Below are 16,114 nucleotides of genomic sequence, written 5' to 3' on the forward strand. Positions count from 1 at the left end.
CACGATGTTCATAATCATTTAATCACTGCTCCAAACACACCTGCCACTCAGCTACAGGTGAAATTCTCAGAGACTATCTGCCTAGCCCACCAACTACATGACCACTGTTTCTAGAAGCCAGGACTTGTACCAAGGCCATGGCAGGAAACAGCACAATCAATTAGCAAGAGCAGATCCCTGGGGCCTGCCTGTGCCGCCTCCTCGCCACAAAGGAATTCCTCCTGGGTGGGAACAATCAATGTGGCAGAGGGGGCAGGTACCACCTCTTCAGGACAAAGATTTCTGCAAACTGCACCCCGCAGCAGTGGGACTCTGGGAGCGGGCCTAGCCCTGGCCTACTCAATAAATAGATGCGTCATCACCATAGTCGCCAGCAGGACTCCGGCCTGGGAAAGCTGAGCTGCCAAGGCCACCCCGGAGGCCCGGCCATGGCCTGCTGGCTACGTGCTGCACACCAGCACATCTGCAAAAGGTCCCAGGAGGCTCTTGTTAAAGATGCAGCGGACCCACACCAGGTAGGTGGTGAAAGGCTTGATGTTCTCGGTGAAGGTGTGGTTCTGCAGGGTCAGCATGTAAGGTGCGTAGGTGTTCTCCCCCTGCTCCTGCAGCCACACCTCGTACTTCACCTCCCTCACTTTGAGGTACTTGAGGTTCCACGGGATCTGCCAGGACACAGACAGGTGGGCCTCGGTGGCACCCTGCACAGACGCCTGGCAGCGAGCCTCCCGCACCTTGCCTGGGTACAGGCTGATTGTCCACCTCTGCCTCCGAGGCCCTGGCCGGCCCTTCACCACACGCCGAATGGATTGCATGAGGGACGGGATGTCCACCCTGGTGTCCTGGTAGATTCGGAAGAGCCACTCAGGGTTCCGGCAACAGAGATGCCGGGGGACCTCTCGGCTCTGTAGGATGCGGGCCTGCTCAGCCCGGTCCAGGTGGGTGATGCCCCCTTGGTCCCAGGGCCGCTCAGGGTGTGTGACTGTGTTCTCCCGTATCATGTTTCGCCAGGCTACATACTGCAGGTCCATGCCAGGCAGCGTGGCCAGCGTCTTATAGGGGGTGTAGTGGTCAGGGTTGACAGCATAGGGGAAGAGTTCGACCACGGTGGCCCCACGGGGCAGGAAGAGGGCCGTGACCAGCTGGGCGCCGTGCATGCTGACTAGCATGGAGGCGTTGCTGACCAGCCGCACGACATCGGCAAAGGTGTGGTCCTCCAGGGACACGGTCACCGTCTTCATCTGGAACTCTTGTGCTAGCTCCAGCAACAGCTCTGCCTCGTTCAAGATGAGTCTGTTCTGGGTGCGACTGAAGACCAGAATGTACTCCTCACCCAGGGGTGCCCCTGCGTGGCTCACATTCAGCCTTTCGGTCATGAAGCGGGTGAACTGCCGGATCTCATTGCCTGAGACGAGGATGTTGGCCTTTGGGCCCTGGGGCTGGACAAAGCCATACTGGTACCAGGTGGTGACCTTGGACAGGCCCACAAAAGCATGGGAGAAGCAGAGCAACCGGCCCAGCGTCTTGAGCTGCGCACGCAGCAGCGGCTGCTTGGGGCTAAGGAGTTTATAAAGGTCAAAGTGAGCGCCCTCGCCCCAGCCCTCCATGAAGAAGAGCCGGGCCTCCTGGGCCAGGCCAGGGAACTGCCTCAGCGTGTAGAAGAGGGGGAGCAAGTCGTCATGGAAGACATGCATGAGGTTATCGGGGTTGAAGCGGTTGGCGATGAGGGCCACGTCAGGCACGAACACTGGCTTTGGCATGAAGCGCAGGGCCGCGGCGGGCAGCTCCACGAAGTTGAAGTATTGGGCATTGTGGTCCTCCACAGTGGACAGGTCCAGCAGGGCCGGCTGGAAGCGCCGGGAGCCCAGGTTGGGCAGCATCACGGACGAGTTGCCATGGAAGAAGATGAATTCTTCTGCCTCATTGGAGTAGCAGAGCCACTTGAAGCGGCAGATGCGGTCTGTGTGGGTGCGGCCTGTGCACACCATGTGGGTGCCGCCCTCCATGAGGACCTGCAGGGCCTTTGGGTAGTCAATCCTCAGCCCCGGAACCGGATCCAGGGACTGCTGTCCGAGGGCCAGTTCCTCCTCTAGGGTGGCCGCATGCTCCCGCAGCCGCACATGCTTCCACAGGACTGCAGCCAGCACAGACACCAGGAGAGCATTGAACACTGCAGAGAGGTGCATCCTACTGCCACCGAGGGGCCTTAACGAGATGACGGCTGCTGGGCAGTGCCACAGCCCAGGGGGGCCTCACCCATCCATCCCTATGTGTGCCGGAGGACAAGAAAAAGCCTGTGAAGGGAGAGAGAGAGTCAGCCCAGCCAGGGTCTCAGCACACCCCACTGTGTGCTCCCCCACACCGGGTTCGGCAAAGCTCCCTGGTAACAGCCACAGCCAGGCAGGAAAAAGTAAGCGATAAAAAGTGGCTGCAAGTCCAGCGACAAGTTCTAGGCTTTTTAAACTTTCGTGTGTGTGTGTGTGTGTGTGTGTGTGTGTGTGTGTGTGTGTTCATGGGCACATGTATGCATGTGTGCTTGGAAGCCAGAAATCAAGTGTCTTTCCTTGATTGTTCTACACTTTGTATTTTTGAGACAGGGTCTCTCACTGATCCTGGTACTCACTGATTCAGCTAGACTGGCTGGCCAGTGACCTCCAGGATCCTTTTGTCTCTGCCTCCCTCCAGTGCTGGCATTATAGAGGTAAGTAGGTCCTCATGCTTAAGTAGGCAGACACTACTCAGTCATCTCAACAGCCCTTCAAATCACACCTGCGTCACTCAGCTGCAGAGTGGGAGAATGAAGATGCTTTTCAGCTGCTGCAAGAAGCAACAACCCCTCTGCCTGGATGAGCAGCCCGCATGTTACACCCTTTTCAACAGCAGCAGCTGGTGGAATCTGCTCTGCTTTACCATACAATACCCGTGGTCTCATCGGTCTGAGGATGCCCTATGAAGGAAAGACATTACCACCACCAGAGCTCTGCAGAACTTCAGCAAGGTCCAGGTTTGGGGCCAACATCTGTCTCCAAACAGAACCCCCTACATTTGGGGTAGGGCAGTAATTAGACGGTGCCAGTACCGAGACACAGTAAAGGCCAGGTACATTCATTCCCTTGGCCTGGGTGGCCTTTCTTTTGGAATTCAGTCACCTTTTGGAAAAAGCAAGAATTTGGCAGCCCTGTCCCAGGCTTTGGTGGTCAGGAGTGACGCACTGGCTGAAATCCAAGTCCTGGCACCCAATTGTTTTCTGATGTTCAGATGGAGCCCCTGATAAGTGAGGCTTCCAGCGCAGGGAAGAGAGGGGCTGGGACACCCCGGGCACACTGCTGCCATCTGCTTCAGAGCCAAGGCTGGCCAGTGCCAGGCAGGCACTGTCCCTTACATTACTGCCACTTTGAAACAGTGTTTTAAATTTAAGCACAGAACTCTTGCCACAGAAGACAGAGGCCAGTCAGTCATCCGACTAAGGTACCCTGGCCTGGGCCTCTGGGTTGGGTCAGCACAGGGTGATCATGTCCATCGATGTCGATCTTCCTAAGGAGTCTTCAGTGTGTCCACGTTCCTCTGACCCCATGCTGAGTCTCCTGGGACCCAGGATGTGGACAGCTCACCTCAGGAGCTCTGGCCCGACCCAGTGACATGCTGCAAAGAGGAACCAGTCAGACCGGGGAGAAGCAGCCAGTGTGTGCTCCTGCCTAAGGGACAGGAGCAAAGGGGTGTCCCCTGGCTGCCATCTGCCAACCGTAAGCAAGCTGGCTTGAGGGCGCAGACAGCATGCCAAGGGTGGCACAGGAGACACAGGGCCCTGGTGATGTTGCCCAGTCTGCTGTGAGAGAGCTTTCTTCATCTTTGAAGCCAGACTGAGTTGTGGTTCTGGCTTCTCACAGACAAGCACATGCCAGGAGGGTACAGCTTTCTGAGCCATGTGCTCAGACCCAGCAGAATGATGCTGCATCCATTTCCCTGGGACCCGTCTGTGTCCATGAAACTGCCTCCCTAAGACACCTCCGACACAGCAAGCCAAACACCATTACAGAGAATCAGCAGCTTGACACGAGTGCCACCTGCTGGACGGAAGCGGGACTGCAGCAACCCGCGGTAGCTGGAGAGACCTCAGGTGGTGGCCATGCCAGGGCCTGCCAATACGGCACTGGCAGAGGTCAGGCACAGCCGTGGAATGTGCCACAAAGACTTCACTGGGCATGTCAGGTTCTGGTGTTACCCTTTCAGGGGGGAAATGTGAAGCTTTGGTGAGAGAAAACATGCTGCCCAATCGTGTGTTCTAAAGCATGGGGTGGACTGACTGGGTTTCAGCCAGTGAGGCAGCCTGAATCATGGCCGAGCAACGGGGATCCAGCGACCAGAACGGTGCCACCTTGGTTAGCAACCCACACCCCTCTCTGCTGGGACTGTGTACAGACCTGTTCTATATGGCTCTGGGTCCACCCATGGGGCTAGCTATTCTGGCTTAATGTTTCTGAGTGTCTTCCCTCCCCACTCTCCCAGGTGAACCAGGATGGAGGACGGACAATGGACTTGTTCTTCATGCTTGCTTTAAATCTTCTGGAGAGTCTTATAATGGATCCCCTTATGGTATCACGGTGGAGAAGCCAAGGTGTGGGGCGGCCAGTGATCACCATAACATCCTTCCTGTCTTTCCCACATTCTCCTGCATCACCCTACCCCCACTGCATTGTGGCATCCTACTTAGGCCAGCAAGATCAAAAGTTCTGGCAGAGTCAGATCTCAGAGGCAGGGAGCACTTCAATAAAAATAAATGGGGCTGGCAAGCCTCCTCGGGTGAGAGGCAGGGGCCAGCAGGGAAACATATCCTGTCTCCACCCACTGTCCCTAAAAACCTATGCTGGTTCTTTAGGGTCTGCAGGTGAGCATGCTGTGAGGGCCGAAGGACACACCCACCCTCTGGGCTCCAGAGCCTCCCATCAGACAGGATCTGACAAGATGGTCTGTGTCGATGGACATTTCACACAGAGAAAGAAGAGCCTGCCTGTCTGTTTCTGGATTATGCAGGCCCACCATGTGCATCCTGAAAACAGCCTCACGCCTGGCTGAGGACAGACAAGTTAAAAAGGGCTAGCTCCAATCTCAACAGTGTTCTAAGAAATGGCCTCAGACCTTTAAACGGACTCTAATCCCGATTCTACCCCTCATCAGAAGTGGCTTCTGTGGCCCCTCCCTGCTCTGCTGTGGAGGGGACTGGAAACAAACTTGTATGTGACTGGTGTGTAAACATGTGAGGGTGTGCATGCACATGTGTGCACATGCCTGTGGAGGCCACTGGTAGACAAGTACCTTCCTCGATGGCTCTCTACCTTATTCTTTTTAGATCTTTTTGTCTGCATGGATGTCTGTGCATCATATGAACACTTGGTGCCCTTGGAGGCCAGAAAAGGACATCCAATGCCCTGGAGATGGAGTCTCAGATAGTTGTGAGCTGCCATGTGGGAACTGGGAACCAAAAGGGGTTCTAAGAGCAACAAGTACTTTTAACTGCTGAGCTCTCTCTCCAACCCCACCTTATTTTTGGGTCTCTTCACTGAACCTGGAGCTCACCAATCTGGCTAGCCTGGCTTGGCTGGCCAGCAAGCTCCAAAGATGATCTTGTCTGGCTCCTATCCCCGGCCCCTAGCCCTGGGGTTACAGATGTTACAAGTTACCGTGCATGGCTTTTTATGTGGGTGCTGAGAATTCAAGTTCAGGTTACTTTACTCAAGGAGCCCAGACCCCTAGAAAGAACATGGAAAAGATGCCCACTACGGAAGGAAGGCACAGCATTTTCAGCACCCCCTTTGTCCCCGGGGCCTCGGGAGAGGAGCTGGAAAGCATCACTCACACCTGTCCCACATTTCCTGCCATGGTACACACTGGTCTGTGCAGTGGGCCTTCCTTCCAGGAGAGGTGTGCAGCAGAGAGCTGAGGATGATGCCCAGGTGAGGTAGAGTGTGGGAGATGGCCAACCCTCCATCTCCAGCAAGAAGCCAGGCCCTCGAGTCCTGTCCCAACCTGACAGGACCTAGAATCACCTTGGAGACAAAACATGCCTGCTAAGGCCTGGAGCTGTGACTCAGGGAAAGCTGTGTCCTCAAATCTTTCATGACAAACGACCTTAGCGTTCTTCCTTCATCGTCCCAATGGTAGGCACTGGATGGACGGGGACAGGCCCAACCCTGAACATGATTAACCACCAGCATGGTGTACTACCAACAGAGGGATGGATGGACACCAGCCAGCACTGCTGAGGCAGCGTTCCTACTTTGCAGGGCAGCGGAGGGTAGATGGGTCATAGCAAGTGAACCAGATTTTCCAGTGATCTTACGTACAAGTCAGTGTGTGCAGATGAGCGATACAGTATGTGTGTGCTTGCGTGTGTGTGTGTGTGTGTGTGTGTGTGTGTGTGTGTATGTATGTATATATGCACACCCAGTATATATGCGTATGTAAATTTATGTCTAAAGATATGTAAATTATGTATGCACATATTTTTATGGAACAGAGTCCAAAGTCTTAAGAGAATGCCAACAGAATGGGAAATGAGGTTCTGCACTGGCCAGGCTAGTGGAGGTGTCACACACAAAAATGACAAATGGTTGCCGTGACCTCAGGTCTCACTGTGGCAGAGGAGACTGGAAGCCCCTGTGACACCTGACCTGATTCAGTGGTCACAGCAAGGCACACGTGCCAAGGAGCAGTAACAGCTGCTGGGGTGAGGTGGCCATCACTGCACGCCATCCTCCTGCCTCCAGACGTCAGGGAGGGAAGCCATCAGGGAGGAAAGCAGTTTCCTGCCAATTCCCATCTGATGACCCCTCCGCTTCACTACGTCACATGGTCACCTGGCCTGGCCTTTGTTTAATAATTCCCACTTCTCAAGGGGCTAGCCCATAATAGTTCCCAGAGGAGGAACAAGGTCAGGTGGGTACAGAAGCTCAGATGCAGACAGAATGGGCCTCAAGGCCTAGGTTGGCTCCTTTTCCTCTTCAAACCTCTCCTCATCTGCGGACTTGGGCACTGTCTGTCCGCTACAGTCACAGTTAGAAACCTTAACAGAAGTGTGGTTAGGATGAATTCAGTTCAGTGGCTCAGTCAGGACAGAGCTTCACAGAGAGAGACTTACATCCACAAAAGCCTTAAATACAGGCGGACACAAGGATGCTGGCACACTTGTCGACAGCCCGGCAGTGAGGGTGAGACTTACTGCTGACAGGACTCACCGCCAGCCTGGACATCTAGCATGGACACAGTCTCCATTTCCTGAATGCCCTGGCCAGCCCCAGACAACCCCACATGGGCCTTAAGGTCTGACACGGAGGAAGCATCCCAGGATCCTAGACTAGTCATGGCTGCAAACTCACAGATCAGGAGCCAATGGGAAAGCAGAGCCAGGGCAGACCACATGACCTGGAGCCTGGGGCAGGGGAGGCACAGTTAAAGCTCAGCTTGCTGAGCGCTTGGCAGGGCAGCAGTGACCTTAGGCTGGGACAACTACCACCATGGGCTAGGTGGCTTAAACAACAAACTTACCTCCTACAGTACTGGAGGCTGGAGGTCCAGAATTCAGGACCCTGGGTTAGGGCAGTTCAGTCTCTCACAGCACTCTTCTGATTTCTGCAGATAAAATGTGAAAAGCCCTAATTTCTGGCAACCGTACAGACCGAGTGAAGACAAGGATAGGGTGGCCCAGTCCAGGAGAGGTGGGGGATGGTTGTACACTAATGTTACGGCAATCTGACTTTTAAAAGCCGCCCGAATTTGCTGCTGAAAACGGTAGAATCCTTACTTTGACACTGAGAAGCATTTTTAGCCTAGCACAGCATGTGTTCACTAGTGCCGAACCATGGAAGCTTCAGGTGGCACGCGGCTGTCCCAGTCGCTCCAAGTGGGTAAGCTCAAACACTCCACAAGGTCGGGCTGCCCCTCAGGACAATCTCTTCCAACCTCCTCCACCTTCCCGTTTACCAGGTAGTTAGTTACACTATGGTTGTATGTGCACCAAAACTACATATGAGCCTAAGGCTGAGAAAAGCTGCACATTTGAAGCACACTGGACTTCCTGGGAAGGGAATCATTCCTTCAGCAGGATGCAGGCAGCCCAAGCACCTTTGTAACATGCAGCAATTAACTATAAAGGTGCATCGAGGGGCTGGAGAGATGGCTCAGAGGTTCTTCCAGGGGTCCTGAGTTCAATTCCCAGCAACCACATGGTGGCTCACAACCATCTGTAATGAGATCTGGTGCCCTCTTCTGGCCTGCAGGAATACATGCAGACAGAACACTGTACATAATAAATAAATCTTTAAAAAAAGGTGCACTGAGCAGTTCTGCGCTCACGTGATTGAGGTTTTTTGGTTTTGCTTTTAGACTTTTTTTGTTTTTTCCGAGACAGGGTTTCTCTGTGTAGCTTTGCGCCTTTCCTGAATCTCGCTCAGTAGACCAGGCTGGCCTTGAACTCACAGAGATCCGCCTGGCTCTGCCTCCCGAGTGCTGGGATTAAAGGCGTGTGCCACCATCGCCCAGCTAGATTTTTATTTTATTTTTAATTCTGTGTGTGTGTGTGTGCACATAAGTGCAGTTCCTGTGGAGGTCAGAGGTCAGAGATGTTGGGTTCCCCTGGAGCTGGAGTTACAGACGTGAGTGAGCCAGCAGACATGGCCGGGATCGGAAATCAGATCCTCTGCAAGAGCAGAATGGGATCCTAATCACTGAGCCATCTCTCCAGCCTTCACCGTCTACCCATTCACATTCTTATACTAACACCTTGACCTGGAAAACACCCTCTTGAACTCAGAGCTGGAGACTGAACCATGTGTCAGCAGCTGATGTAACAATGAATGGGTTTCAACTCAAGGAAAAACTCCAAGAGGCTCGAGTTTCTTTGCCCTGGTGCGATGGGTGATTAGCCCGGCCCTTCTTGTGCAGGTAGGAGGGTCAGGTGAGCTGGAGGTGGGCTCGGCCTCCCCTGCTGGCCTGCAACCCTCTTGCAAGGGAACTGTTCCCTGGTGATACAGACATCTGCTCACAGCCTGGGGTCCACCTCCACAGCACGAATGGGTCTCACTGGAAGCTGACTGGGCCCAGGCTCACACAGGGCACAAGGAGTATGATATTACAAGTTCTTAAGGTGAAAACTGCAGGAAAAAAACCACAAATTTTGTTCTTGTTTTTTGTTTTTCAAGACAAGGTTTCTCTGCACAGCCCTGGATGCCCTGGAACTCTCTATTAGACCAGGCTGGCCTCAAACCTACAGAGATCCACCCGATTCTGCCTCCACAGTGCTGGGATTAAAGGTGTGTGCCACTGCTGCCCAGCTCAAAACCAATTCTTACAGGGACTACCCAGACCCCAAAACGTCCATGTCAGGTAGGACTTGGACCCCATGTGAGACGGAATCCATCAAGACTCCAGGAGATGCCATGGTAGGAAAGACAGTAAAAAACACCAGAAAGTATGCCTAGCACACACAGGTACAAGAGACCCAAGGAAGCTCCACCTGGAGGTGGGTGGATGAGTTCCGGGCGAGGGCTTAGAGGGGTGTGGTTGGTGGTGATCGCTATGTTCCTGTGTGCAGCTCTCCTGGACACAGCAAAGCACGAGACCACCTCAGCAGGGGCCACGCCACACAGTCAATGGGAACTCCAGGCTTTGGGGTGGAGACAGCAGGCTGTGAGGCTGCCGGAAAGCTGGCTTCACCAGGAAGACTCCCCAAGGGGAACCTGTAAAGGCCTTTGTAAGGAAGCCACTTGGCAGCTGTCAGACATCCAGGGCGTCTGCAACCCTGCTTAAGACAGGAGGGGGGCGACCGCCTCAGCTTGGGGTCCCCTTGGTCTCGTCACTGCGGTGGTACTCTCAGCCTCCTCTGTCCTAATGGTGACACTACCACCCACTGGCTCGTCACTGGGTGCACGGTCGGTCCTCTGTTTCACCTCAGTGACAATTTTCATTTATATTAAAGACGGTGGGAGAGAAGGGAGGGCAGGAAGCCGCTCAAGTACAAATGAGACCTCAGGGTGGGGCTGGCTCTGCCGTCTGCAATCTCCTCATTCTACAAGGAAACAACTCCAGCTTACAAAAGCCGCACAGAGTACGGAAACCAGCCCCATCTGGATTCTTCCTAAGTTGACACATTTCTCACACTCTGTCACTAAACCCTTTTCTCAACTATTTAAACATAAACTAGATGCCAGGTGTGGTAGTATATGCCTGCAACCCCAGCATTTGGGAGTGGACTGGAGGATTTAAGACCAGCCTGGATACTTACCAAGACCTTGTCTCCAAAACAAAACAACAACAAACAAAAAAATTCTGGTGACATCTTCCCTGATAGCCATTAAGTATACATTTGAGAGACCAATTTTCTCTTACATAATGCAAATTAAGAAAATTAATATTGATGATACTATTTTTATCCATGGTCCCTATGCTGTGTCCAAAATCCAAGCCAGGATGAAGAGTCACATCTCTCACCTCTCTATCTGGGATTCCTTCTTAGTCTTTCCTATGACCTTGACAGTTTCTTTAAAGTTTGTTTTTTATCTTCCAAGTGTTTTTCCTGCATGCATGTACATACAGCACCCATGGAAGAGAGGGTGTTGGATACTCTGGAACTAAAGTTACGAATGGTTGTGAACTACCATGTGGATGCTAGGAATCAAACTCTGGCCATCTGCAAGAGCAACACACGCTGTTAACCTCTAAGCCATCTCTCCAACCCCAACCTTGACAGTCTTTAAGCCAGATAGCTATTTTTTTTTCCTAACATATGCCTCAATCTGGGTTTATCTTTCTTGTCAAGTTCAGGATAGGCACTTCTGCCAGGAATCAGTCTACACACTTGACCCCCAGTTCACACTGTGAATCTTTGTGAGACACTCACCTTGAGGCAGCCCCATGGGGAAAGCACTAGAAATTCTACCAAATGTAGGATACTTAAAGGAACAGGTCCCTTCCCTGGGGAAGGAAGACCCAGGAGCCCTTTGGGGTCGTAGAGCTTGCTCAAGGGGTAGGTACAACTCTTCTACTTTTGTGGCCCACATATGCATGACCCAGAATTCTTTCAGCTGGGCTCAGGAACCCATGTTCTGATAAAACTTCCAGATGATTCCACCATGTGCCCAGTTTCGATGTAAAGCTGTTCTGACATCACGCAGTTCTGCAATCCTCTGAAGGAATTTGCATTCAGCCACAAGGAAATGGTGGACCCAGCCGAGGATCTCCCTCCCTGTTACTAAACCTGGCTAACTTTGCTGACGTGACTTCCAAGCTGAAGTCCCAGGACAGTGCAGACTGAGACAGCTTCCACACAGGAATCTTCCAGAAAAGCTTCCCCCACCTGATCTTTCCCGGGCAGACACCGCTGCTTGTGGTGTGGAGGTGGTGAGAAATGAGGCCAGGGAAGAAGAGGGTATTCCAAACAGCTGCCAGTGGCCCACACTGGCAATGCCACGTCATCCTGCCGGCCAGCTGAGAAGGCAAGCCTCTTGAGAAAGAAGCGCCTGGACAGCATCTCCAGGTCCTTATAATACAGCTGCCATCACCCTTCTCAAAGCTCTGGGACCAAACGTAACCGTGGCAACCCACAGAAAGCCTTTGCTTCAATAGCAGCAGCAGCAGGGATAGGCAGGAAAGGGTCCTCGTCTCCTTCCTGAGTGTGGCTGAGGCCTGTGCACACTGCATGGCCTGGAAAAGGGCCTGCCTGCAGCACAGGTGGTCTGATTTTCTGATAGACACATTGGGTCCGAGGGTAGGCACTGATGAGACTGAGAGACGCCATAGAAAATGCAAGATTTATCTGTGCTGGTCAGATCAGGCTGCTGGCCTCTGGTGCAGAGTTAAGGCCAATGCTGCCACCACCTCGCTTCTCCTACTATGCCGGCTTTGTCCGGAGTTCCTTCCTGTATGCCTCACCCAGCCTTCCAATGCAGGCCTCGGGGGCCTCATATCTTCCCTTTTCTCTCTCCAACTCCTTTGGTGGGGCTGGGGATCAAACTCGGGGCTCCCTATGTACTAGGCAAACCACTGAACCACAGCCCCAGCCCTTAATTTTCTCTCAATACGAGAAAATTGCAACTATGGGTAGGTCACATGCTTAAGGTCTTATAGACCACCAGGATGTGAGCACGCCTAACTCCAAGGGTCATTTTTAAGCCCCACCCCAGCTGTCACCCCATCTGATGGGGTCTCCAGTGTTAGGGGAGCAGGGAAGAACTTGGAGCAGGGAGATTTTATGACTCAAGGGCAGAGCAGGTGTGGAAGGCTCTGGAAACACAGATCCACAGGCTTTCCATGGTAACTTAGCAACCCAGGGCTTCTTGCTATAATTACTCTCCCAGCCAGGCAGAGAAAACACCTGGCTTGGCTGGTGGCTTAGGAAACTGTGGCCATTCTCTCATCCTAAACAGAGTCTAGGTAGCAAGCCGGGGTGACGATTATCCCCACTGCCCTGGTGCTGGGCTGAGAAGGTTCAGCCATCAACACACAATTATAAAACCACAACCTTTTAGAGCCTCTGGAAACAAATTCTCCCAAGTCTCTACTTTATAAGTGAGGTCCCTCGGGCAGCCAGGGCTACAGTGGCTGCATGGGACTCAGTCAGCACTCTGACCTCACACCCACAGCTCTGCTCCCAAAAGCAGAGCTCTGCCCGAGATGCACACAGCTCTCACTCTTTCCAGCAGATAAACAAGGGTTTTCTTCCAACGAAGCCTTCTAGGTCCTACCCAGGCTGCAGACCCACCCACCCAGGCTGCTCTCACCAACCCACGAGGTCCAGGATGAGAGCTAAGGAAGCTTTCCTGCAGGCTGCCTCTTCCTAATGCCTCACCTCATCTCACCCAGGGGACCACCTCCTTCAGCATCACCACTGATGGGACGGCAGGACATGTGGCTAAGAAATGCCTGCGGTGGGCCCTAACTGGGCTCCTGGACAGAAGAACCCACAGGCAGCAGAGGAAAGAATGCCCCAATCAGAGATGCCAGGTGAGTTCCGGCCCTGACACTTAGCAGCTAAATGATGCTACACCAATTTTTTTGTTTGTCTTTTCTGAGACAGGGTTTCTCTGGTGCCTCTCCTGGATCTCAGACCGGGCTAGCCTTGAACTCACGGAGATCCCACCTGGCTCTGCCTCCCTAGTGCTGGGATTAAAGGCGTGCGCCACCACCGCCGGCTGCTACACCATTTCTTAATCACTGCAAACCTCTACCACCAGTCTGAGAGACAGACACTTCTACTACTTCACGGTGAAGGGAGGGGCAGGTTTGTGGATCCAAAGAGCCAACGGAGCAAAGCACTGTGCCTACAGTTATTCTCATAGCAACTCTACAAGGAAACAGTGAAATTACCACCTGTTTACTGACTCATGCCAAGTGTTCGACATCTGTGGTCTCATCCTGCTACAGACCTAAAGTAGGTGTTATGAACCCCATTCACACTAAAGGGCGTATGCTGGGGGCTGTTATATGGATTGTTCAGTACCACATAGCTATTATGGGATGGAGCCGAAGTTCAAACTCAAGCCTGAACTGCAAAAGCCCATGGGAGCATCTCTGGATTCTCCCTCCAATATCTCGTCCAATTGGAAAAACCCTGGGGATCATTTTAGCAGTTCCTGAGGGAGAGTGTCCCTCCAGCAAGTTGAGGTGAGTGACAAGGACCCCTGGGAGTGGAGTGTTGAGTAATTTAATTTTCTGGCTCTCTCAATCTTCTCTAAAAAGACGAAGCAGGAGGATCATAGTTTTGGTGTGCCTAAGAAACTTAACGAGACTTCGAATCAAAGCAAAGAGTAAAGAGATAGCAGGGGGGCGGCCGCGGCTGTGGCTCAATAGTAGGATCATCGCCCAGCACGCATGAAGCTTTGGATTCAATCTTCAGCACTGGAAAACACTGAAGACATCCTGACACTCCAACACATGTTCACAGTCACAGTGAATCTGCTCACCAGCACCCTCCCTCTCCTCTGCTCCCTTCTGGAGGCTCCCGGGGGCTCTGAGCTCGGAAGTGACCTGCCAGCCACCTATGAGCATAAGGGAGCTAATTTTCTTCTGTCATCACTCGGAACTCAGATCCTTCATGTCAAAGGGTAGGCTGGTTGAGCTCCCAGATCCTGGCAGCCTGGGAGCAGCTAGTTTGTGGAAAAGTCAGGACCGGGGACTAGAACTCACAGTGTTTAGGACCCAGACAGAAAGCCTCGCCAGCATTACCTCATGGAATCCTCACAGAAGCTCTGTGAAAGTTTTTTTTTGTTTTCGTTTATTTGTTTTCCACTCTATTTTACAGAAGGTAAAGGAGGGACCTGTGGGGGCCCACAGAGGTGTCCCAGTGAGAGCTGAGCTTGCTTTACCCAGCAGGGCTGCATAGGGGATGAATTGACCAAGTGCGTGGTTACCAGGTGTCTGGAAGGGTCTGCACTTGGCTGTGCTAGGGGGAGGTCTTTTGCTCCACCCCTTGGCATTCCCATAAAAAGCCCTTTAGCAGAGACAGAAGGTGGATAAGGATCCAGGCTCTCCCGAGCTATCCTGTGTTTCTGTTTCTCACCCTCTATATTTCTAAATCTTTTATCCCTCACGCCTCAGGAGTACCCAGGAAATGGTGGGGGCTGGTCCCCCACAGGGGTCAGAGAAGACGAGTGAGTTAATTAAGGGGACATGGCCAGTAAAGGAGCCAAGATTTCAACGTCCAGCCCCCGGCACAGTCCAGATACCCAAAATGAACTGTGCTGTTATCTGTCCCAAATCCTGAGATCCTCTTTCCCAACAGGCTCTGGGGGCTGGTTGGCATAAGGTCAAAGGATACCGGCTGCTCATCACTTGCGGCATGATTCCCAAACTTTAACCCAGGACTCCCACCAATGACTGAGAAGACGCGTTCCTACAGGCAAGCCCATCAGGGTCCTCCCTCAGTGGCTCCCCCGGCACTGTCAAGCAGGCCAGACAAGCTCCTCTCATCGACTGCCCGGCTGGTTCCCTACGGACCCCAAGGGTCAAAGACAGGCCGGCCCAGGCACCGCTGTAAACGCAGCTGGCACGGCCCAGGCCCCCTCTGCTCACCTCTCCTTGCGCCACCTGTGCCAAATGCGCACCATCCTTTCCCAGGCACCAGCGTGTGCGTCCCCGCTGTCAGGGCTGCGCAGGCTCCAGCTGGAAGGTCTAGGGCGCCACCCGGGCAGGCGCACAGGCCCACCCCTCCAACCTCTGCGCCTGCTCCAGGCGGCGTCCACCAGCCCCGCCGGCCTCCCCTGCAGCCCAGGGCCCGGCACCAAGCCCAGCCCGGCCCAGCGCCTCACCTGAAGCCCGGATCTGCGCCCTGCCTGCTTGGAGCCCGGGGCCCAGCTGCGCCGCAGACCCCGCGCTGCCCACCTGACGCCGGGTGTCGCAGGTGTTCACTGTGCGCCTGCCCTGGTGGACAGCACACACACGGGAGCCAGAGCGCGTGCGCAAGCCGCGGGCTCCGCCTCTCTGGCCTCCACCCCTTCGGCTTACGGAATCCTGGGAGTTGTAGTTTTCAACTCCTGCACGAGCCTGGGAAGATCAGAAGCTCTACTTGGTGTTCATTTCTGATAATAATTTTTTTTTTTTTTTTTTGGTTTTTCGAGACAGGGTTTCTCTGTGTAGCTTTGCGCCTTTTCCTGGAACTCACTTGGTAGCCCAGGCTGGCCTCGAACTCACAGAGATCCGCCTGGCTCTGCCTCCCGAGTGCTGGGATTAAAGGCGTGCGCCACCACCGCCCGGCTCTGATAATAAATTTAAATGCAAGATACATCAATATCCATACGTCACCTATTAGAGGCAAAATAATCAATACATTGACATGCTTTTAAGACTGGAAAGATGAAGGGGCTGGAAAGATGGCTCAGTTGTTAAGAGCGCTTACTGCTCTTCCTGAGGTCCTGGGTTCGGTTCCCAGTACCCATATCGGGCAGCTCACAAGTGTCTGTAACTCTAGATCCATGAAATCTGAAGTCCTCTTTTGGCTTTTGAAGGCATCCATGCTTGTGTGTGTGTGTGTGTGTGTGCGCGTGCGCGCGCGCGCGCGCGCGCACACACACACACACACATTAAAATAATTTTTTAAAAAGTAAACAAGAAGACAAAAAAATATAACGCA

The 16,114-nt window shown here is 53.2% G+C and overlaps 1 protein-coding gene across 3 annotated transcripts; it reads right to left on the reverse strand.

Annotated features, from left to right (window-relative positions):
* Positions 1–15,424, reverse strand: Pomgnt2 (protein O-linked mannose N-acetylglucosaminyltransferase 2 (beta 1,4-)). 3 transcript variants are annotated; one of them, XM_028890429.2, is made up of 3 exons: positions 15,294–15,424; positions 7,540–7,623; positions 1–2,291 (listed from the first exon to the last, which is right to left on the reverse strand). In XM_028890429.2, exon 3 carries the CDS (start codon positions 2,181–2,183, stop codon positions 441–443), a length of 1,743 nt encoding a protein of 580 aa, XP_028746262.1. In that variant the 5' UTR covers positions 2,184–2,291; positions 7,540–7,623; positions 15,294–15,424; the 3' UTR covers positions 1–440. The 3 variants fall into 3 exon arrangements, 2 of the variants coding, with proteins under 2 accessions (XP_028746262.1, XP_028746263.1); XR_005092056.1 differs by lacking the exon at positions 1–2,291 and adding an exon at positions 2,644–2,779; XM_028890430.2 differs by lacking the exon at positions 7,540–7,623.
* Positions 15,425–16,114: the final 690 nt, after the last annotated feature.

The sequence above is a fragment of the Peromyscus leucopus genome, chromosome 7 (assembly GCF_004664715.2).
Source record: "Peromyscus leucopus breed LL Stock chromosome 7, UCI_PerLeu_2.1, whole genome shotgun sequence".
Lineage (NCBI taxonomy): Eukaryota > Metazoa > Chordata > Mammalia > Rodentia > Cricetidae > Peromyscus > Peromyscus leucopus.